Genomic DNA, 23,401 nt, shown 5'->3' on the forward strand with positions numbered 1-23,401 from the left:
TTTATGTGGGCATGGTGCCTACTCCCTGAGAACCGTTTAGATGAAACTCTTTTGTATCTGAAGAAATTGATGATGATGCTTGGTAACTGTATGTGAAATGCATTGTTATCCACGTAAATAATTTGCCCTCTGGTGGATAATGAATAAGGCCGCTGGATTTGGCAGCTGCACGCTTTTCATACTCATCATAGCTATCCAGGTTCTGTGCATGATAGATCTGCAAAAGGATGCCCCAAAAGGGTTGCACAGCGCATGCTGTAATTTCCAGACTAGCCATTTCCCACTGTAGTACTGGCTTACATGGATTTAATAGATGAGTGTCTTCCTTAAGGATTGTAATTGTAAGTGCCTTCAGGGGCCAGACAGGTAGCCAGTATGTGTGAAATAGCCTGGTAGAAGATAACGAGGAGTACTGGAGCCTGTGGAGAACTAGAGAATACACATTACATGACACCTAAAGGCCTTCAAATTCAAAAGTGAAAATAAAACAAAATGTTCTTTGGCTGCAAATCATGTTTGCAAGCTGAACCAGAACTCTAGGCTCTCAGTTGCCAGCCCTTGTATTTAAAGTTAGATTATACATGATACTATACCATGCTGAGTGACCAGCCCATGCTAGATTCATCTTTATATCATATCGGAGGTTCTCAATGACTGCTTACTGGACAACTATTTTTCCCAAGAAAGGATGGCTATTACCATCTTCATTAGAAATAAGTATCTTATTGCTATTGAGAGGTGACTGGTTTTGCTTTAAACCGTCACAAGCATGACTGTCATACATGTATGCTGAGCATGTGTCAAAGGTTTATTTAACTCAGTCATGAGGGAGAAGCAAGATGGTAGATGTAGCTCCAAGAAGAATTTGAGAGACAGACCATCTGGTCACTGGAAGAAAGAATCCTGGAACAAGGTGCAAAATGTTTTATGTTCTGCAGGGCAAAGAACTGTAACCTTGAAGTTATCTTTTCTACCAGGCAGAAATCATTTGCATGTCTAGTGGACAAAAATAACTTGCAATTTATCAGTCTTCATAAGATTAACAGCATCTGGGCCTCAATCAATATAAATAGGAAGTCAGACAAAGGGTATATTCCCTAGACCAGTGTTTTTCAAACGGTAATGTGTATAAAATAACCTAGGGATCTTGTTACGAGTCAGATTCTGGCCAAGTAGGTCTGGAATGGGGCCTGAGATCTGGCATTTCTGATAAGATCCCAGGTAAAGCTGATGCTCCTCGTTCAAGAGAAGCGGGTGACCGTTACAGGTGCACCTGTTAGACAGTGCTTGAGTATGTCTTTCAAAAGGCATGTGGGGCTTCCCTGGTGGCACAGTGGTTGAGAGTCCGCCTGCCGATGCAGGGGACATGGGTTCGTGCCCCGGTCCGGGAAGATCCCACATGCCGCGGAGCGGCTGGGCCCGTGAGCCATGGCCGCTGAGCCTGCGCGTCCGGAGCCTGTGCTCCGCAATGGGAGAGGCCACAGCAGTGAGAGGCCCGTGTACCGCAAAAAAAAAAAGAAAAAAAAAAAGGCATGTGGTAAGCTTTTAGCTTTATTTCCATATTCAATACTTTTGCTAAAAACTAAGCTAATATGGTATTGCCAGGTAAATATTGTACAGTGTGACATGAGTTTATTTAGGACTTATTCTGGGCCTGAAAATGGACCCTTGTGTCTCTGAGTGCCACGTCACTGCTTCCATTTCGTGTGTCTGCTCTCACACTCTCCTGCCACCTGCTATTTTGCCATCTGACTTATATCATTCAATTTTACAGGAATGCACAAACAGAAACTTGCTGATCAGGTAAATTTAGGAACTAGTCCTAGAAAATTATTGATTTCTCTTTCCCCACATGTTAGGAAATGTAAAGGGACGCCTTTCACCAAACACTGTGTGCCATCCTGTGATGCAGATGACTTCAATTCAGTCTATTCACTTGTCACATCATAAAGGCATTTGAAACAGACAAAGCTGTGCATCATTTGTTGGAGAAAGCAATCAGTAGGAATACACCACAGATGTTTCCCAAGCAGAATAAATCGGCCTCTGGCCCATTTGGAATTTTCCCTCTGCAGAGAGTTTTAGGTTATCCATTCAGTTCTGTCAATCCCAGAACATGTTTACCTTCACTTCCTGATGAAGGGCTTCTGTCACTGGGTCTTGGTAAAGCTGATGAGCAAAGCGTCTTGGCCGAGGGTAATGAAGGAGTAACCAGAATGTGTTACCAGAACATTAGTCTCATGAAATGTTACAATGAGCTTTATGCCAGAAGGGATCAATGGGCAAATATATTTGGGAAAAACTGGGTTAAGTGAAGTAAACAGCTTTGTTTTCAAAGTATAGGATTTTCAGGCCCTTTAATAAGATAATGTGCAGAGCGAATCGTATAAGTGATAAAAATTTTATTTTTACAAACTGACCATGTTCCCTCCATATTAAGATGCCATTAAATTAATTTAATAGTTTTTTTTTAAAGGGGAAAAAGATTCAACTAGCAAAATTTTTTGACATTGTTTGTGAGAAGCTCCATTTTAGAAACGTTAAAATGTGAACTTGAAAATTAAGAAAGTACGTTATATGGTCGCCAAAGTCTCTTTTTATGGAAGACATATTAACATCCCAAGCTATTAATATTCCGAGGAGCACAGTTTAAGAGATACGAGTCTAGAATGTTTTTTGAAAGGGTGAAATTCACTGTGAGCAGAGACCTGATCACCAGCTAATTTTTTTGTGAGAAAGGGCTGTCAAAAAATTAGTAATATAGGGTTCTGTTTGTACTTTATCAAAGCAAATAATTTATTAGTTCCAAGTAAAAAGTTTGCATTGTTTGGGGTTTTTGATGGCCATGAATCAAGTGTGTTTGAATTTCCAGGTATAACCAGAACTTTTTTCATGCTGAGAGCAGTAATGAAATATACAGTCAGCCTTAAACTAACAATTGACTATAATTCACATTAGAAGTATAATTGTAAAGGTAACCTTAGTTTATGAATTCCTAATTAATGTTTTCCTGTCTGTGGAGGACCTTAGCTTGTTTCCCGGTCTCTCATGACCTTGCCTACCTGGCTGGGGGTGGGGAACTTTCGGCTTTTAAAAGACTTATGCCCAGCTCTACTTCCTTCTGAAGATGGATGACATTCAAAATAACCATTTTAGGGCTTTCCTGGTGGCGCAGTGGTTGAGAGTCCGCCTGCCGATGCAGGGGACACGGGTTCGTGCGCCGGTCTGGGAGGATCCCACGTGCCGCAGAGCGGCTGGGCCCGTGAGCCATGGCTGCTGAGCCTGCGTGTCCGGAGCCTGTGCTCCGCAACGGGAGAGGGCGTAACAGCGAGAGGCCTGCGTACCACAAAAAAAAAAAAAAAAGACCATTTTAGTATCTCTACAGAAAGCTCAAAATAAGCCCCAGGCTTATTTATTCCATGGAGCGTCTTTGAACTAGTTCAGCTATTTGGACCATTTGAGACAAAGCTGACAAAAAGCTGGAAGGAGTGCACGTTTATACATTCTTAACTGAGATGTTTGGGTGGATGGTGAGTTTGTGTGTTATTTGCAAGAGTAACTTAATTAAAAGTTAATAATATCTATTCCAACTCATTACTTTCACTTTTATGTCTTCTGTGCATATAGAAAAGTGGTCTTGCCTTGCAAGGAGCCCTGTATTTCTTTAACTAGCCCCTTAGAACTTCACTTCTGTCCTTTGTCATTGTTTTCACTACCCCCTCCCTTGGTCTTTTTCTACCTGAGTGCTCCAGGGCCACACTTCCTTCTGACTATACTCTCTTTTGAGATCTTTGATATTGGAGCTAAGGGTATTTTGCTCTAGCTGTATGTTTCACTTACAGTATTCATCGTTGACATTACAGGTGTTTGTCATCTATAGATATTATGATGAGAATACCACCGTTATTTGGAATTAAAAAGTGAGCTCTCCATTGCTCACTATGTTTAGAAACAAATCTATTTGCAATCCGGAATAGTTGTACATTTTTTGCAACTCAAATCTTTCTTCATCATTTGTAACTGTATCCTAGGGGCCTCAGAGAGCTATCATAATACTGCAGATGAAAAAAAAGACCCCCAACAACCTATTTTAGATATTTGGAAACTCATAAAAATAGAGCTGCTTTGGTAACTGTTCATTCTCTGTGTGCTAAGCTCTGTGCCCACTTGATTTTATCCTTACAGTAGCATTGCAAGTCAGCAGTTGGAGTCTCAGAACTTGATGAAGATGCTAGTAGGATGTTTTGATGGAGAGTATGGGGTATGGTGTGGTGTGATGTGGTAGGAAGGGGGTCTGAACCTGAAGTGAGCCCAGCAGGGATTGAGTGCCAGCTTTGTTTTTTTTCTAGCTTTATTGAGAGATAACTGACTTATTTAAGTTTAAGATGTACAATACGTTCATTTGATATATTTATCTATTTTAGAATGACTACCACGATAGCGTTAGCTAACACTTGAATCACCTCATATAATTACCATTTCTTTTTTGGGGTGAGAACATTTAAGATCTACTCTTTCAGCAACTTTCAAGTATATAATACAGTGTTATTAACTATTGTCAGCATGCTGTACGTTAGATCCCCAGAACTTATTTATCTTTTAACTGGAGGTTTCTGTCCTTTGACCAATATCTCCCCTTTCCCCCCAACCCCCATCTTCTGGTAACCACCATTCTAATTTGTGTTTGTATGAGTTCAGCTTTTTTTATAAATTTATTTATTTCTTTGTTTATTCATGGCTGCGTTGCGTCTTTATTGCTGCGCACGGGCTTTCTCTAGTTGCAGAGAGCGGGGGCTATTCTTTGTTGCGGTGCAAGGGCTTCTTACTGCGGTGGCTTCTGTTGTGGAGCACGGGCTCTAGGCACGCGGGCTTCAATAGTTGCAGCACGCAGGCTCAGTAGCTGTGGCTCATGGGTTCTAGAGCGCCGGCTCAGTAGCTGTGGCGCACGGGCTTAGTTGCTCCGTGGCCTGTGGGATTTTCCCGGACCAGGGCTCGAACCCATGTCCCCTGCATTGGCAGGCAGATTCTTAACCACTGCGCGTACTGCAAAAAAAACCAGGGAAGTCCGAGTTCAGCTTTTTTTAGATTCCACATATAAGTGATATCAAACAGTATTTGTCTTTCTCTGTCTGACTTATTCTACTTAGTGTAATACCTTCAAGGTCTATCTGTGTTGTCGCAAATGGCAGGATTTCCTTCTTTCTCATGGCTGAATAATATTCCATATATATATATATATATATATACACACCAGGTTTTTATCCGTTCACCCACTGATGGACACATAGGTTGTTTTCATATTTCAGCTATTTTGAATAATGCTGCAATAAACATGGGAGTGCAGATATCTCTTAGAAATAGTGTTTTTATTTCCTTTGGTTATATACCCAGAAGTAGAATTGTTGGATCATATGCTAGTTCTGTTTTCAAGTGGTTTTTTTTTGGGGTTTTTTTGTGTTTTTTTTTTGCGGTACGCGGGCCTCTCACTGCTGTGGCCTCTCCCGTTACGGAGCACAGGCTCCGGACGCGCAGGCTCGGCGGCCATGGCTCATGGGCCCAGCCGCTCTGCGGCATGTGGGATCTTCCCGGACCGGAGCACGAACCCACGTCCCCTGCACCGGCAGGCGGACTCCCAACCACTGCGCCACCAGGGAAGCCCTGTTTTCAAGTTTTTGAGGAACCTCCATACTGTTTTCCTGAGTGGCTGCAATAATTTACATTCCCACCAGTAGTGCACAAGGGTTCTCTTTTCTCTGCATCCTTGCCAACTCTTGTTGTCTCTTGTATTTTGATGATCTGAGTGCCAGCTTTGTTACTTCTTGATCTTGTACTCAGGGACAAATTACCTTCCTTATTTGTGCTTCAAATGTCTTCTTTAAAATGGAGATGTTCTCCTACCACTTGATGCTGAATGAGGAGCAAATAAGATGAAATACTTTTGTGCTGTGTGCTGTGCCATTATCATTCCCACGTATGAGACTACTCGATCTCACCATCACCCCTCAAATCCTAACTGCACTAAAGGCGTTATATTGTTGATTAAATAATTTCAAAGTCATTTCAAGCCCCTAAATCCTCTGGATCCTCATCCAGAGCTAACTTCTTCCTGTGATTCAAAAGCCCTGACATTGAATCCTCCTTACTTTCTCTAATCAAAGTAAGATGGATTGCATTCTTCAAGCACAGAAGATTTGTGCAGTCATTTTAATTTCCATAAAGATGTACAAAAGAAGGAATTTGCTGGTTTAACTACAATAAATTAGGTTTTCAAAATCTTAGACTTGTATTAACAGAAATATCTGTGGTGTAAGTCCATTTCTAGCAGAAGCAGAGAGAGATGGTTGAAATATTTTTTATGAAGAAGAATAGCTGAGGTAATGTTATATCGAACTATAGGAATTTAATTACCCCATTCCACAAATGTAGTTTTCAAATAAAGGAGTCGAAAGGATTTCCAAAGCTATTCTTCTGAACTGTGATATAACAACCCAGAACACATTTAGTAGATGTAAAATGTATTACTGTACATTATGAGCCACAATGAATGAAAGAATAATAAGAAAAGCGACGTGAGATTGAACACACAGTGATTAAAAATGTCTTTGCTCCCTTTGTAGAAATATTGTAATTTGCTTAGAATTTCATGTATTTGTCACTGTAAGGATGGGCATTTCTGGAATATTTCTGATGGGTGGATATCATACTGGGGAAAGGTCTCCCGGAAAATGGAAATGCTCTCATTTGAGGGCTTCGGTACAGACTAGGTGTAAATAAGAAATGCTGGGGGGGAATACATCACCTCAGGCCCTCATCATTCGTTTCGGAGTCTGAAAGTCTGTCCTTTATAGTGTCCATATAAAATCATGAAAGTTGTTAAGAGAGTAAATCCTAAGAATTCTCACCACAAGGAAACACATTTTTTTTTGGCTTTTTCTTTTTTAATTGTATCTATATGAGATGATAGATGTTAACTAAACTTCTTGCGGTTATCATTTCACAGTATATGTAAGTCAAACCATTATGCTGTACACCTTAAATTTACACAGTGAATTATGTCGATTATACCTCAATAAAACTGGAAAAAAAAACTATTCCCTTAGCAATGAAGAGACGGCAGGGTGAATTAGGGACTCCTTTACTGAGAAGTCTTTACAAATCTTTACAAAAACCTTCGTTTCTCTTCCTTATTACAAAAATGACACATATTCAGTGTAGAAAATTTTAAAAAATGGATAAGCAAGGAAAAGAGTCTAAAGATCATTTGTAACATCACAGCAGAAATAACCAGTGTTAATATTTTGGTATAGAGCCTCCTAGTTTTTCTGAAAGGTCATTTTGCCACGTCAAATAAGAACTTAGTAAAGGGGAGTCTTGGCTTTGGAAAAAGAAGCAGCAAGATGTTCATCCATTTATCAAACACTTGTGCTGTCAGGAGGGACTTTATCTTTCACACCAACAGAAGAAAGAATAAATTGGAAGTACTCTAGAAATATGGGGTTTATGACTTTTCACTCAGGTAAGTTGCAAAGTGTTTTAGTGAACATCAGATGTAGCTAATGAGTTTTGTTTGCTTTTCCTTTTATTGTTTTGAGAAAAACGTTAGCACGTAGCACTTTTTAAAATTGAAATTTGGTTTTCATATATATTTTAATCTTCAGTCTTCAAATTTTGCATTTTTCTTGTCCCCATGAGTGAGTGCTACTTTTGTCTAATGAATATTCACCCCTCTTCCTGTTCTTTTTTTGGGTAGGATCATGAACATCCTTCCCCATAGTACTTGATCTCAGATAATCATACAGGTAGGGAGGAAAAGGGAGAGCTGGAATGAAATAGAGTGAACCCTCCTATATATGACGGCACTAGGTGGTTTTCCTTGAGCCTGTGCACTTTAGGGACTTGCTAGCGAGGCAGTATAGTGTAGTAGGTGTTCAGAGTGCAGGCTTTAGAGTCAAATTACGTGGCTTCACATCCAGCTCTATCACTTACTGGCTGGGTAACCTTGGATAAGTTAGTTAACCTCTCTGTGCCTTAGTTTCTTCATCTTTAAAATGAGAAAAATAAGATATCAAATCTTGTAGCTCTATTGGGGATTAATGAAATAATGCATTGTAAAGCTGCTTAGCACAGAGATGTGTTCAGTAAATGTGAGCTAGTGTATTTGACATGATCGCACTCATAGGCATCGAGGTGGCCACATCAGGAAGACTCAAGTGCAGGAAAGGTCCCTGGAGGGTATTTCTACTCTTCGGGTGACACTGGTTAGTTCTGTAACTTTCAACAACTCAGGTTTTCCCTTCTGAAATGCAGACTCTGCAGTTTATATTACAAAGGGGTTTTAGATGGAGCCATCATGCTGCTTTGCAATGTAAAGTGTTTTAACCATAAATAATAAGGGCAAGGCCTCATCTAAATGATGTCAAGCTTCTGCCTGGAGATGGAGGAGGCCTCCCCTGAGTTAATAGCATACCTCCCCTGAGTGAACATAGAGAAAGGCAGGTTGCAGGAGACCGCCGGGGAGAACAAATGAATAAACATTGTTTGTGCCAGTGAGAGCACGTGAAATAGGAATTCCTGACTAAACTTTTCAAGCAGATCAGGAGTGATGCTGTTCATTGGTACATGCAGCACTCCCTGAATAACTCAAGAAAGCCATAAATTTGGGGTTTCAAATCTTGGCTGCCCACTCCTTATGAGTTCAAGTTCCTGAGAATTTAAGACAGGTGTTTGCAGTTTGGCTGTAAGATGGCTGCATTAACACAAAAGTATGTAAGGAAGTTATTGGAAGAATTCCAGAAGATGTTGTTTGCTCTAGTTTTGAATGTGTCTCCATATTTATACACAGAGGTCCTAGGTTGGTGTCTAACTAGCAAGGCTTGAAAGTTCTCTGTAATAAAACAAGGGGAGATACCTTAAAATAACATACTTCAGAAACGTTTAAACGTTTAGCTCTCATAAACACTGTTTTTGCACTGTTCACCTTTTCTTCTCTCAAATCTAATTAAGAAGAGTTCTTCCCAAGATAAAAGTAGAAGTCATGGCTATAACTGGCTAGAAAGGGGCATTGGACTCTGCTTCTTTGCACAGATGTTTAGCAAAGGCATGACTTTGCTGGATTTCTACTGCATATCTTTTCCATAGCTCTGATAGAATGAATTATGGCCCGTTCATGTATTCATTCAGTGAATGAGCATCTACTATGTTGTCAGGCACCAGGAATTCAACTGTAAAACAGGTAGGCATGGTCCTGCTTCTTGGGGACTTGCAGTTTAGTGAGGGATACAGATAAGGATTTATTTATTTATTAAGGTTTTTTTTTTTTGATGTGAACCATTTTTAAAGTCTTTACTGAATTTGTTACAATATTGCTTCTGTTTCATGTTTTGTTTTTTTGGCCCTGAGGCATGTGGGATCTTGGTTCCCCTACCAGGGATCGAACTTATACCCCCTACATTGGAAGGCGAAGTCTCAACCATTGGACCACCAGGGAAATCCCACAGATAAGGATTTAAATATAACTTAAGTGCAAAGACAGGGAAAGGAAGGCGCTTGGGTCAGGTCAGGTTCAGGGAGAGGAATGCATGATCAAAAGTGGTTTCCTGGGGGAATACTTTCTCAGCAGTCAAGTTATTATTTTTTTAATTTGCTGTTATATATGCTTACTGAGAGAATAGATGTTAATACTTCAGGGAACATTTGCATCTCAACAGGCTTTCTTCATATTGCAAAGTGCCTTAAATTGGGTTTCAGGAACTGTTGACCTGTAATTAAGCCTGCCATCGCCTATCCAGAAGGGGACTCTCTGTAGAATCAGAGTCCTGAGACAAGGGATGAGTCAGCCATGAACATGGCTATGGTCTTAGTCACCTCAGAGCAGGGAACCTTCACCTAAATGTCAGCTCTTGCATTGATTTAGCATTTGACACGTGTTTATTCATTTGAGTCTCACAATGGCGCTTCAAGATAGGCAGGACTCATATTATTCTCCCCTGGCACACTCCTTGGTATCCACATGGTGCTATACACAAAATTGGTGCCCAGTAAAAATTTGGCAAGGAAAGGAATCTCCATTTTATAAATGAATAAAGGGAGGCTTAGACAAGTGAAGTGACTTGCCCCAAACCATACAGTACAATAACGGCAGAGACTGAGCTGCTGGATTTTCTGCATCCTGACCTGGTGCACCAACCCACTTCTCAGGAGTTTAGGATGTCAAGGCAACGTGTGATCCGCTGAGGCAGCAGAGACATGTGCCTGGTGTCCTGGAGGCAAGTTATTGTGACAGCAGTGGGATTCGGGCTCTGTAAATCATGCTACCCTCTAAAGGGATTACAGAGGCTTCTGCTCTGGTTAATGTCTGTGAGGAAAGAAAAAATAGAGTCTACACCTTGATTAAACTTAAAAAATGGCCTGCATTTCCACTTCAGAGGCCATCACATGACCATCTAGATTCCTCGCTTCTCTTGAAAAGACCAGCGCCTCTGGCAGTCAGACTGCCTTTACCCAAGGACACTCTTGGCAAGCGCTGAGTTGCTGTCCCCATTAAGTGGGATACATGATACTGAGTTGGGAAGTGAAGTTTCATCTCCAATCACCTGCCCTTTACTGCTCAGGGGACTCTATTGACCAGGGGACGGTAGAGAGAACAGAGGGAATGGCATTCTAGGCAGCGGCAAACATACCAGTTCTCTTGGTGGCCAGAGCTAGAGGGTAAGTTTGGTTAAATAGCTTCTCACGAGACACCAAAATATTTCAAGTTTACTGTCTCATGAGTTCTCACTATCCTTTAGCAAATCTTTTTTGTGCCCATCAAATAATGCATCTGTATCCAATGTAAGTAGATTGCTGTAGTTTAAAGCAATACTATGTAGTATTTGGTTTTGTGCTGTGTAATATCTTTTTTTTTTTTTTTAAGATGTTGGGGGTAGGAGTTTATTAATGTTATTATTTATTTTTGCTGTGTTGGGTCTTCGTTTCTGTGCGAGGGCTTTCTCTAGTTGTGGCAAGCGGGGGCCACTCTACATCGCGGTGCGCGGGCCTCTCACTGTCGCGGACTCGCTTGTTGCGGAGCACAGGCTCCAGACGCGCAGGCTCAGTAGTTGTGGCTCACGGGCCTAGTTGCTCCGCGGCATGTGGGATCCGCCCAGACCAGGGCTCGAGCCCGTGTCCCCTGCATCGGCAGGCAGATTCTCAACCACTGTGCCACCAGGGGAGCCCTGTAATATGTCTTTTCAGCATAAACATGATGTATTTAATTTTCAACCCAGCCTCATTTATTGTAGTCTCAGCTCTCCTGAGCTGGGTTAGTTGCAGTACTGTTGCTCACTGGCAAGGCTCAGAAGACTGGGCTTCCTGTTATGGCTGGTTTCTAGTGTGTGTTCCCCACTGGCCCCGGGTAGGTCTCTGATGTGCTACTTGACTGATCTAGGGTCCACACCCTAGATTGAAGGCACCTAACCCAGTGCAAGCCAGGCCAGGATGACCGTAGGCAAGCTAGACAGGCCCCTATCTTTCCTGACACACACCAAGCTCAGCTGTCACAAAGGTGACATAAACATCAATTCTAGGGCCTGCAGTCACCGAGAACAGAGGCAAACCGGATGGTGTAGTACAAACAACATGGACATTGGGGGTCAGGCACAACTGATTCCAGTCCAGCTCTGTTGCCCCCAAACTTGCCCAAGTAGCTCAACCTAAGCCTCAGTCTTCCCATTGGTAAAATGGGAGGTGTGATTTAGCGCTGGGACATAATAAGAATTCAATGAATGTTAGTTATTCGTTTATTTTTCTCCATTTTACAGACAAGGAACCTAAGACTCAGAAAGGCTAGGTAACTTTCCTAAGGTCAGGGAAATGGCAGAGCCTGTCTTTGAACCTTGGTCTTCTGCTCCAAAGTCAAGCTCTCAAACCACCATATTATGTTAGCTTCACATCGCCTGCCTCTGGGGGTTGTGGTGAGCGTGATGTAAGGTGTTTAGCTCAGTGGTAGAGTGTAGGTTTCAGTCATTGGCAGTGATGATTAGAGGTAGGGGAGCTCAACTGAGCTGAAATTCTATCTAGAGCTTCAGTTACCTATAGACCCTTGTTGTCACAAGGACCCCAGTTCATAGGTAAGTCTTTCCAACCCTATTTACCCATATAGATGGTTAGTGTTGACTCTGAGTGTGAGAGATGATGATGGTAGTGGTGTTGGTTAGTGAATGGGAAAGAAACATGACTTCATTAATAAAAGCTTAATATAGAGGACAGCTTAGTGCAATGTGGTGGTAAAAATGGCTCTCCCTGTTAAACGTAGTTTTCTCTCCAGTTTTCAGACATACAACATTTTGCAAGATTCTTGGTCTTGCCTGGAAATAAATAGGTAAGCAAATGCCAGCTCTTTAGTCCTAATGTCTGGGAGGGCGTTGCTTTTCCTAACACAGGGATAAAAATAAAACGACCCTCTAAAAGTGGTGGTGACAACCCTCAGCTTACTTGGGAGTCAATGAGAACCTCATTTTTCATACAGGCATTCGAGAGCTGACCTTTAAAATCACCACATCTGGGGAGAATGTGTGATTTGATGCAGAACATTTTAAAAACGTGCCAAAGGATGAATGGATGAGAATGTGTTCATCAGTTTTCTTCTCCTTCAAGGAGCTCAGAGTTGCTTAGGTTATAAAAGTCAGTTCTTGGGCACTTCCAAACCTATAGCATTTGCTTCAGTAGGTCTTCTGTGCAAAGTAGATTAAAGCACATCTATACACGGAACGCTGATCCATGCACCTAGTACGAAAATGATGGGGATGTGTGTGTCTGTGTCCTCAGAGTGGAGGTAGCCATTTCAGGGTAGCTAGTTATACAGTAAGTTCAACAAAGGGTCGTTTGGAAGAAAGATGGAATTTCTCTAAAAGAAGAGCCAAACTCTGTGAATCGCTTTGTTACGGAGGCTCACGCACTACATCTAGGGTCCAAGCAGTCATTCTGAATATAAGACCAGCTTTTGATTTGTGAACCCAAATACCTGCAGGTTCAGAAGACAATAAAAAGAAGCTTATTTGTATTCCTAAAGCCCTTTTTTAAAGAGCCACAGACTTTTGTGGAAAACGGAATTGGACGGGTGGTCATCTCCCAAATTCATCTCCAGGAGAAAATAGCATCTGTCTGATCTCATGGGTCATCATCTGCTAAATGAAGGTCCAGGCAGGGATGCTGATAGAAATTCCTCGTGGGTGCTAATTCTGAACAGTCTGGGCAGTGAGGCACTTCGAGGGCGGGATTGATCACAAACTCCCCCATACCCCGACCAAGCATAGTTAGCATTTTTCTTGACTCGTTTCCAGTCTTAGAAACAGCAAACTGAAAAACTTTCCCCCTTATGTTTTTGGATGAGGATCCAGATGTCAGAATCGGCGAATTTTCAGAGTTGTTCCTTGTCACGAAGCCACTTAACCACAAGATTGCTGAGCTTCCGCAGGAGATACCTGCCAATCAGCCATCATCCTGGCTCCTGAAGGCCTGCGAGAAGGCCGGTTCCTCCCTTCCTTACTGGCTCAGAGGCCCATTGGCTTTTGTCGAATGGGGCATAGAGAGAGGTCAAGGGACTGATCTATTTCTGAAGCTATAAGTAAAAAATGATCTGATGGCTACAGTAGAGGGGTTTTCATCTTTTCAAAATGTCTGTAATGTTGGAAAATGTGCTGAGGGTAGTAGTTACTGATCTGGAAGATTGGCATGGACACTGCTGGCTTAGCCTGCTGGGAAATTCTTCTTGCTTCACTATTTCCTCCCTTCCTTCAATATTTGCTAAGCACCTGCTACATGTCAGGCAGGGGGCTAGAGACCAGCCATGAAGCAACAACGAAAACAAGTCAGACCCTGTCCCTGACCTCAGAGTCTGGTGGAGGGAGAGGCAAGAAGACTGGAGATTTCTTTCTGGATCTGAAAGTACAACACTGATGGTAGAAGAAGGGCACCTCATCTGGCAGACCAGCAGGAATTCGGCAAAGGGGCTGAGTAATGACAAGAGCATCGCGGGCAGAGCAAGGGTGGTGTGCGAAGGCCTAGATAGGAAGCTGAAAAGAGCGTGTCCGTCTGCACAATTGCAAATTGTGCAATTCCCTGGGCGGGGGGCGGGGGGGGGGCGCTGGGGGGTGGGAAATAGCGAGGGAGGGGGCTGGAGGAGGCAGGGGCCCTAAGGTCCCTGAGGGTCTTTTCTGTCATATGAACTATGGACCTGTACTCTAGGCTGGTGGCGACAGCAAACCTTTGTAATTGGGCCACCATATGGCCATCGTGACCTGACATTACGCCCTGGGGGTGGAGTGTCTTAGAGTGGATCCTGTCGGAGTTTTAGGGGTGGACCAACGGCTCAGGTGGCCCTAATATTAAGTGAATGCTTGTCATTCTGCTAGTCCATGAGCAGGGGGCAAGGGATGAGAGATGTTTCTTTTTTCTTTGTCTTTTTTTAAATTAAAAAATACCATTAAAGCCTGAAGTAAAAACTAGTAAGTGTTACATGATACTAAGGCAGGTGGTCTCCTTTGAAGTTGAAAATGCTCTTGGATAAGCTGAAGAAGGGGCAATAAAACTGAAATGGCCAGAGGGCACTTAAACAAATCATCCATTTGTTCTTGAAAGCAACCAAAAAAGATATAGGAAAGGGTAGTTAAGAAACACACAGAAAAATCCTGCCTAAAACAGTGCTGCTGAAAATTGCCTATGTCAATGTGTTCTTCACTAAAAGCTGTCTTCTGCTGACGCTTCTTTTTCTCCCTACGGGTGTGCCTTTTATATATGATGATCAATTTTCCACAAGGATTGCCGTAATGTTTCCTTAGAGCTTAGGTTTTTACATTTTAATTCATTCCATGGCTGTTCTTAATTGCTCTTTTCACAATTCAGGGTCATTGTTTTCTAGCAGACAGAACATACTCAAATCCCAACCCTCTTCTTTTTCTCAACTTGTTTTTGTCTGTCTCCGCTTGAGGAGAACCCCTGAAGAAGGAGGCGGTCTCTACCATTCAAGTGGACCCTGTGATCTGGTCCATTCTATACTTTGATTTACCTTTAACTTCCTACGATTTGCATTTTGGGTTCCCAGAAATCACTCCCCTCCCCCAGCCCCTCAATATTACTCTTTCCAACAACTTCCTCTCTTCCTGAAATCCCTCTGAGATCCCACTTATCCTTCAAAAAGTCCAACGTAAACTTCATATTCCTCGTCTTCTGAGACAGATAAGCACACTGCAATTTGACAGAAATTTATGGTAGGATTAAAACAGCAGGACATTATTATTACTGTTGTTGCTGTTATTTTTATACTAGTCTTGTCTACCCGTTTGTATAGTACCCTTCTTGAGCACAGAGACCATATCTTTAGCTATTTTTGTAATCTCAAGTAGAGCTCGGCACAGTAGAATTGAACAAGTATAAATTTTAAAAGTATATTGATTAAGTTGTGACCTGCCAAGAGCTATAGTGGTTTTCATTTAGAGGCTCGTGGAAAATATGAGTGTGGAGACAATCCTGCAAGGCATCTGAACAATAATCCCTAGGATCTAGGCAGTGACGGGCCCTCGAATCTGTGAACACAGAGCGGGTGGCTTCCTTTGGCCAAGGGGAGGCTTCGAGATGGGGTGCGAGGGGCCAGTGGTTACAGAGCGGCTATAGCCCAGGACTGCAAAAAACCAATGTCTTCCAGCTCTAAGTTTCTAGCATTTCTTACATTTTTGTTTCACACAGGAGTAGCCCAGAGTAAACTAATGAAGCCTGCAAAATCCCCCTTTCTGCTATCTTTTGAAGCCCAGTTCCAGAGGATGTCTCTGGCCAGTAACCCTTGCTCTGCAAACAAAGCCCAGCGGGTAATCGTTGCACCCGAGTGTGATTTGGCTTTATGTGTGACTCCTGGCAGTTTAAATGGTCAAAGAAACAACAGCAAAAATTGATGTCTGGTGAGAAGTTTTCTATCTTGTGACATTTGAGTGGTGACCTCCATGGCTTAAGCAGGGCAGCCTCCATTTTCACTTTCGTTTCCCAGTGTGGATTTGTACAGTATTGCCTTAGCAGTTCTATTTCAAAGTTTCCCCCTTAGCTATCAAGCCTCATTTCTGTTCCAATCCTATTATTATTTGCAGTTTAATCAAGATTAAGGGAATTGTGGCCAGAGGTGGGAAGGTACTTGCTGCTTGTAAGCTGAAATTTGATGTGGCTAAAATCCAAAGTCTAATAGCTGGGGATTCATGGTAGAGGAGTGAGTGGGTTGGGATCTTGGACCCTCTTCACTGGTTCAACAATTTTTCAAGTGTATTCTTTGACATGCTAGTTGTTTGATGGAAAGATGTTAGAGAAAGGAAGGCTGTGAGACACATGACTCTTTTTCTGTGTTTTTATCTGCACTTACTGAGGTGCAGATCCCTGGTGTAAGAACATCTTTGCACAGCATTCTTCCTTTCTGGGACTGATCCTCTTGTTATGACATGGGTACCAAATAGAACGATACTCGTCACGCTTGTGTGGGAGCCGGGTCCTCTAGGCCCCAGCTTCATGGGTGTTGAGACCTTATTTTCTCGATCATGAAGAAGTGGTGGTGCTGGGGAGGGTAGGGGGAACAGAACCCAGGAGAGGGCTGGGGCAGCGTGGCTGGCTGAGGGCACTTGGGGAGTGTGGAGTCATAGCTATTTATACCCATTCTGGAATTAGTTCAGTATTTCAGCAACAGGGACTGTTGTGCTAGTTTGGCGGGCTGGTAGTGGCTCTGCACCTGTAAGTGCACTTTGCTGGTGAGGAAACAAGGCGGGATCTGAAGTTAGGAAGCTGGAGTTTGACTCCTAGCTCTGCCAACCATGGGTCAAGGAATCTGGGCCGATCCCTTGATCATTGAGACTCAGCTTTCCCATCAGGACAATGGAAAAAATAGTAACTACTCTATCAAGTTAGTAGGAAGGGAGCAGACGTGCAGTAAGATGACCTATGTGCGAACACTTTGTTAAACTGCAGCTCTACTGGCTAAGTTTTCCTATTATTTTGATGTCTTACTGTCGTGATTGAATTCTGTTGTTTAGTGAAAACTTCAAGTATGGAAGTGTTTAGGGTTGTTCAGTCAAACACCAAATATTGTATTTCTGTGCTTTTTGAGCTGTTGGATCTGCTTTTGGTATATTTTTCTTGTTCCCCTCTCATGTTAGGGTGTGGGCTTAGAAGCTACATAACTGAAGTTTATTTGAACTGTGTACTAGATAAGGATAAATGGGGTCTGGGTGAGGGCCTGAGGGATTCTTTTACATGTAAAGCAAATCAAATTTAGTGCATAACCTTTTGTTATGTTCAGCACATCTCAGTTAGGGCCGTTTCCGACATTCTTTGCTAACTTCTTGGTTCCTGTCTGTCCTGCATATGTGGATGATGGAATTCTAGATGTGGAATGATGTATGTATGCAATTACTTAGAAGTATATATTATCAGTTTGAAAAGATCATATTTTTAGTGAAGGCAGTAGAGAATATACATCACTCACTGACTCATTCACTCACTCAGGCATTTATTAAATGATGTGTATAGACCACTTTCCCAGACAAAGTAAAAGAAGTAGGATACCTGGCTGTCTTCCTAGGACTTTGCGCACCATTTTAATCCAATTTACGAATACAGACTGACTCTCAGGAAGAGGTGATATAATTATTTCAAAGGATTCAGAGAGTTGGGGAACTGGGAGGCAACAGGACCCTTCCAGAGGAAAATTGGAACAATAAATTTCTTTTTCACCAAGAATTTGAAAAAGGTGTACATCTCTTTAATTGGAGTATGGTATGTGCCTTAGCAAGAGCTTCAGGTACCTAACACCAAACGTAAAAAGGATGTTGCATCGTGTCCTTTTGTAAATCACTATGTGGGACCAGGTGGATTTTGTTGGTGTGTTCAGCGTCTCTGGACGATGTTCCTTCCCGCTCTCACAATGTCCATTTGGCTAGGCCAGAACTGTTGCGAGAGTGGTGTACTACCAGTAATGATCGGAAGATGGCAGCATTGGGCGACCTATCTCATTTTCTTAAGCACGCTCCCTGCTAGCTCATCCCGTGGCTGTGTTCCACAGCGGTGTTTGGATCTCAGATCGTCACTCAGACCTTCTTCTGCTTCATGACTATGTGTATGTAAATGACTCTGCTTTTCTTCTAGGGAAGAGGTCCGATATATAATTCCTGTTTTGGTTTTCAGTTAATGATTATATATAATTATAGTCGAATAAAATATTTATAAATAATTACTTATAATTAGTGGTATGTAGAACTTGGAATTCATGAACATCAGCTTTGATGAAAGGTACCCTTCAATTTGGGAGGTGTTAATCTTAGTATTATTGTTTGTTTCTGTTTAAAAGACATTAGTGACCAAGACTCTGCAATCCTCTTTTACAGGAATTCTTATAGGGCTCAGGTTTTTTATTTTTTGTGGAGTTTTTTTTTTTTTTTTTTTGATAATAGGTAGGATATTTATTTGGTACATCTCTTGGGAATATATTACAGATCCACATATGGCAAGTGCTCTGAGGAAAACAAATTATATTTTCTTAAAATTTCAAGAAGCAATTAGCTACCCTTGAATTTTGAAGGGTCTCCAGGGGTCATCCAGTCCAACTCTAAGTAGGCTTTGCACTTAAAACCAGGCAGAAAACACGTGCAATTGCCCCCTCCTCCCCATTAGTGATCGTGCCCAGGGTCTTCTGCATTTTGAGGTCTATACCTTATGCATTTTGAGGCATTAGAAACAGAAAGAGAAAAATTATCCTGAGCAAGTCCATAATTCAAATTTTGCCAACACCTGAGCTTCAGGTACATTTTATCATCCTTCTTTATCTGTTAGCCACACATGGAGCCGCAAATGGAAAGCTATCTCAAGGTGAAAGGTCTAATTCTCTGGTGAGAGGAGGCTGTAGAAGCAGCATCTAGGCTCATTCCTTGGTCGAGGACAGCAGGAAACCAGAGGGAAAGGCAGCTAGGGAATGAGCAGATGGAACTGTGTAAGGTCAGAGTTTCTGGAAGGATTCCCAGATGAGGGATGGGGCCAGAGAGCATTCTAAGCAACGGGAAGGAAGACACCCAGTGGCTCTTCCCTCTGAGGTTACCCTGATTCTAGAAGCACAAGGATCGAAGACACACTGATAGATTTACCTTGGAACTTTTAGCCGAGTTGATGCAGACCTTTTAATTCCTGCCTCACACTAGGACGGGATGCCAGATCTAGGGGAAGCCCGTGAGAATGGTGCACCAGATTTTCTCAGGGACTCTCTCAGCCTGCTTTGATTTGGATCCTAACCATGACCGTGCATTATGTGCGCGTTGATATAACGTAAGCAAAATTAAAAATGCACACAGTAGGCTGACCTAAGTGCTCCTGTAGCTGGCTCCATATGTGTACTATTCTGGAGGCTTTTGAACATCAGAGCACATTTTTTCACAAACTCTTCTGTATTCAATGTTAAGCCTCCAAGGATTTCACATCATGTGCTGTAAATGCAGTACAAATTAGAGACATCAGCCGAAGACACACTAAGAAGATGTCGTGAGATTCTGGTTTTCCTGATTTAGCCTTTCATTTCCCCATTTTTTTGGTGGTAAGGAAAAAATCATGCATCTATTAATCTTTTACCTGGAAACTTTAAAATGTGACCGATGTTGAGCTCATAAAACACTGAGCTCTAGATCTCTTAAATATCACCATCTAGACCCGTCCTGGGTAAATCACTTCATCCCCTTAAACTTGAGTTTTCCTTTTGGTAAAGTAAGAGGCTGAACTTCCAGGCTTCCTGTTCTATGACTGTATGATCACTTCTCCACCATGCCCAGGACTGTGCAAAATTTTTTGGAGGACAGACTTGAGGGCTGTATTTTAACATTTCTTTCTTTTTTGTAATTGAAGTGTATTTGACTTACAATATTATGTTAGTTTCATGTGTACAACGTAATGATTCATTGTTTCTATACGTTACAAAATGATCACCATGATAAGTCTAGTTACCATCTGTCACCATACAAAGTTATTACAATATTATTGACTGTATTCCCTATGCTGTACATTTCATCCTCTGTATTTTAACTTTTCAACACATCTTCACATCTCTTATTTTGGTTCTTCTCATGAGGCCTCTGTGATACTGAGTTCTCCCAACCCCCTGCTACCCGTGGCCCAAGTCATCCTCTAAGTCGCTCATCACCCTTGTCTTGACTGCCACTGCCTTCCAACTGGTCTCTCTGCTTCCACCCTTGGCCCCTATAATCTATTCTTTACCGAGCACCAGCGTGATCTTTTGGAAATGAAATCAGAACACATGTCTCTCCAGCCTAAAACCTTCCAATAGCTTCCCAGACACCCTTGGAAATACACATCTATCCGTGCCTCAGGGCCTTTGCATTTGCTGTTTCCTTTGCTGGGAACACTCTTTCTCCTAGGTCTTTGTACAACTGGCTTGTTCATTTTCTAAAAGAAAGGGCCATTTTCAAGTAGGTTGCAGCTTAAAGGTCACTCCTGCAGAGAGGCTTTCCCTGATCCCTCCATCTAAAACAGCCGTATCCTCTGCTTGCTCTCTGACACTTACATGATATTATTATTTATATAGCAGATTTGTATAGCAGATTTCGCCTGACATTCATCCTGTATGTTGATTTTTGTTGTTGTTACTTGTCTCATCCCAGGAGCATACCTGCTTCATGGGTTGGGGAACTTTGTTCCCTTGTTCTCTGCTAGAGCGGAGTCTGGCATATGATAGGTTTGTAGGAGTGTCTGTAGAATAAGTAGATGAATGAATAGACGTCATAGGCAGGAAAACTACAAGAGTAGTTGGGCCCAGAGAGGTTGTGGTCACAGAGCTAATTAGAAGCAGGGGTAAGACTAGGACTCAGGCCTCCTTGTGTGTGTCTTTCCTCCATGTCCTGCTGTCACACAAAAAGCCTAATCTAGAAATACTTCATTCACTGTTTGTTTATTTGTTCACCGGATATTTATTGAGCTCTTACTATGTTTCTGGCACTAGTCTGTGTCAGTTGTTCTCAGCCAGAAGTGATGTTTCCCCTCTGGGGACATTTTTCAATGTCTGGTCGCTGCAGATGGGGTGGGGGGGTGCTACTGGCATCTAGGGGACAGAGCCAGGGACGCTGCTAGACATCCTGCAGTGTACAGGATAGCCCCCTGCAGCAAAGAGTTATCCAGCCCAGCGTGTCAACACTGCTGAGATTGGGGAACTCTGTTCTAGATGAACAGACCGTGATACTGCTCTCATGGAGTTGATGGTTTTGTGGGGGGAGACAGATGACAAACAGTATAGTTCATACATAAAGACTATGTCAAAAAAGTGATGGGACAGAAAAGAAAGACAAGTCAGAACAGAGTAAGAGGGGGTGCCGGTGGGTGCTGTGGGTGGTGACAGGGTAGGAAGGGCTGTAATTTTCGCCTCTTTGGGAGATGAATCAAGAAAGGAAATTTTGCCTCTGGAGGCTCAGCTCCATGACCTGGAATGACGAGGCCTTCGGGTCCAGCCCAGGGCTACAGAGCATTGACCACTCAACGGCAGAGATCATCCACACATAATAAAAATATAAAACCCTCCAGAACCAAGGGACATCTTGGCCTCCAGATAAGAATAGAGCAAATAGCCATGGGCTAGAAATAATCAGTATTTTCTGCTCCTTTTCAGGGATGTTTTCATTCTCTTTCTCAACCCCTTCATTGCTCCATCATCACTAATGCAGGACAGTGTTAATTTGATGAAATTTTTTATTGTTCATTCTCACTTTCCTCTCAGAGCACAAATAGTGTAATTTCAGCCCCTCTCAAGAGCATTGTGAGTTTTTTGGTTGTACGGAGATTTCTGTCTGTCTAGGTTGATTTCCTAGGAACTCAACAGAAGCAAGTGTAGATTTTAATATCTTGGGGAAGCTGTAGTAGTTGATGATGGTAAAACTCGGCCCAATGAAATCATTCTTACTATATGTATTTAATGTATATGCATATAAGTATGTATACATGTAAGTGCATACATAGGTATCCATTTAAGATTTCACTAAGAAAATGGTAATTTGGTAGGTATATACTTGTTTTCTTGCTGTTTCCTGGTTTCTTCACCACAATTCTTTACCAAGCATTGGTGCATAGTAGGTACTCAACAAATGTTTGTTGAATGAATAAACAAACTGCAAAAATCAGTTTAGGATTACTGAATTCCAAGTTATTTTTCCACATTTACACGGTGCTACTGAACCACAACTTATTAAATATAGTAGCATATTCTTCTGGCATTATCACCGTGACATATTCATTCTTTCTAAATCTGTGTTTTTTTAAATTTTAGAGTCATTGCAAGGACTATGATTTGACTCATAGGGTTTCTGAATCCAGGAAGCATAAGACTCTTAGTAGTTAATACTTTTTCCATTTACCTTTAAACTAGGGAGGGATTATTAGGCAATAAATGTCAATAAATCTTCTTGACTTAAATGCGTTTTAATGGAGAGTGCTGAAGAAATTATGCAGAGTGCACCATTTTATTTTGGGTGCCATTTTATTTTACAGAAGAACGTATTACCCATTTCACTGGCTGTGTGTCCACTTCTTTTTCAGTGCTATTTCTTCACTATTGAGTTTGGCCTTTGCAAGCAAGAAGGGCAGCTGCGGGCATATGGGGCTGGACTGCTTTCCTCCATTGGAGAATTAAAGGTATGAAGCTGTAAACGCAAATATCCTTCCCGAGCAAACTGGTTCAAGGTCATGGAAGATATTGATTTGTCTGTCTGAGTTTCTCTACTCGCAGATATCGCATGAATATTTAGTGCAGGGGATTTGGTACCTCACATGTGGGTGCTGACCTAACTTTTTGCACTTCTGAAAATGGGTCATGCCTTTCTGGGTTTGTGGTGTGACTCAAATGGATGAGCAGCCATGTGCACGGATCAACAGGAATGACAAGTGTATGCTCAGATGTTGGGTAACAAATGACTGGCCTAAATGTAGTGCTGAAAACTGGGCACTGAGCTAGCAGTGATCCTACTGATTGAAATTCCCTTGTAAGGGTGGCTTGGCCTCTCTCATTTCTGTCATCACCATGGCTCCCATGGATTCCCCAGCATCTGCTTCCCAAAGGAGAATTAGAGGTTATTTTAGCTTCTTCAGAATTAATGTAAAGTAAAACATTTATGGGCATATACAATAAAAAAAATAACACTTAAATAAATATGTGGTCCAAGAGGTATCTAATATGTGTAGTGATGCCTAAGGGATGCTATTTTTTTTTTTTGCCTTAAAATACAGTTAAAAAATCATTTATTCAGAAATGTTGGAGTCTGGGGCATTCTGATCATTTAAATATTCTGGTTACTTAAGAATTGCTATCTGTATACCACTGGGGGATAGCAAGTTTTGATGAATTTAGAATGCATTG

General features: G+C 42.0%; 1 protein-coding gene across 1 annotated transcript in view; it reads left to right on the top strand.

Moving 5' to 3' along the window:
* Window positions 1-23,401, top strand: part of TPH2 (tryptophan hydroxylase 2) — a gene marked incomplete at its 5' end in the record, with an annotated part of 88,930 nt that overhangs the window by 56,847 nt on the left and 8,682 nt on the right. The window contains one exon of the mRNA XM_082665789.1: window positions 22,585-22,680. Coding sequence (XP_082521915.1) covers window positions 22,585-22,680 — 96 coding nt within the window. The remainder of the gene's footprint in view (window positions 1-22,584; window positions 22,681-23,401) is intronic.

Source organism: Grampus griseus (assembly GCF_964374135.1).
Source record: "Grampus griseus genome assembly, chromosome: 11".
Taxonomy (NCBI): Eukaryota; Metazoa; Chordata; class Mammalia; order Artiodactyla; family Delphinidae; genus Grampus; species Grampus griseus.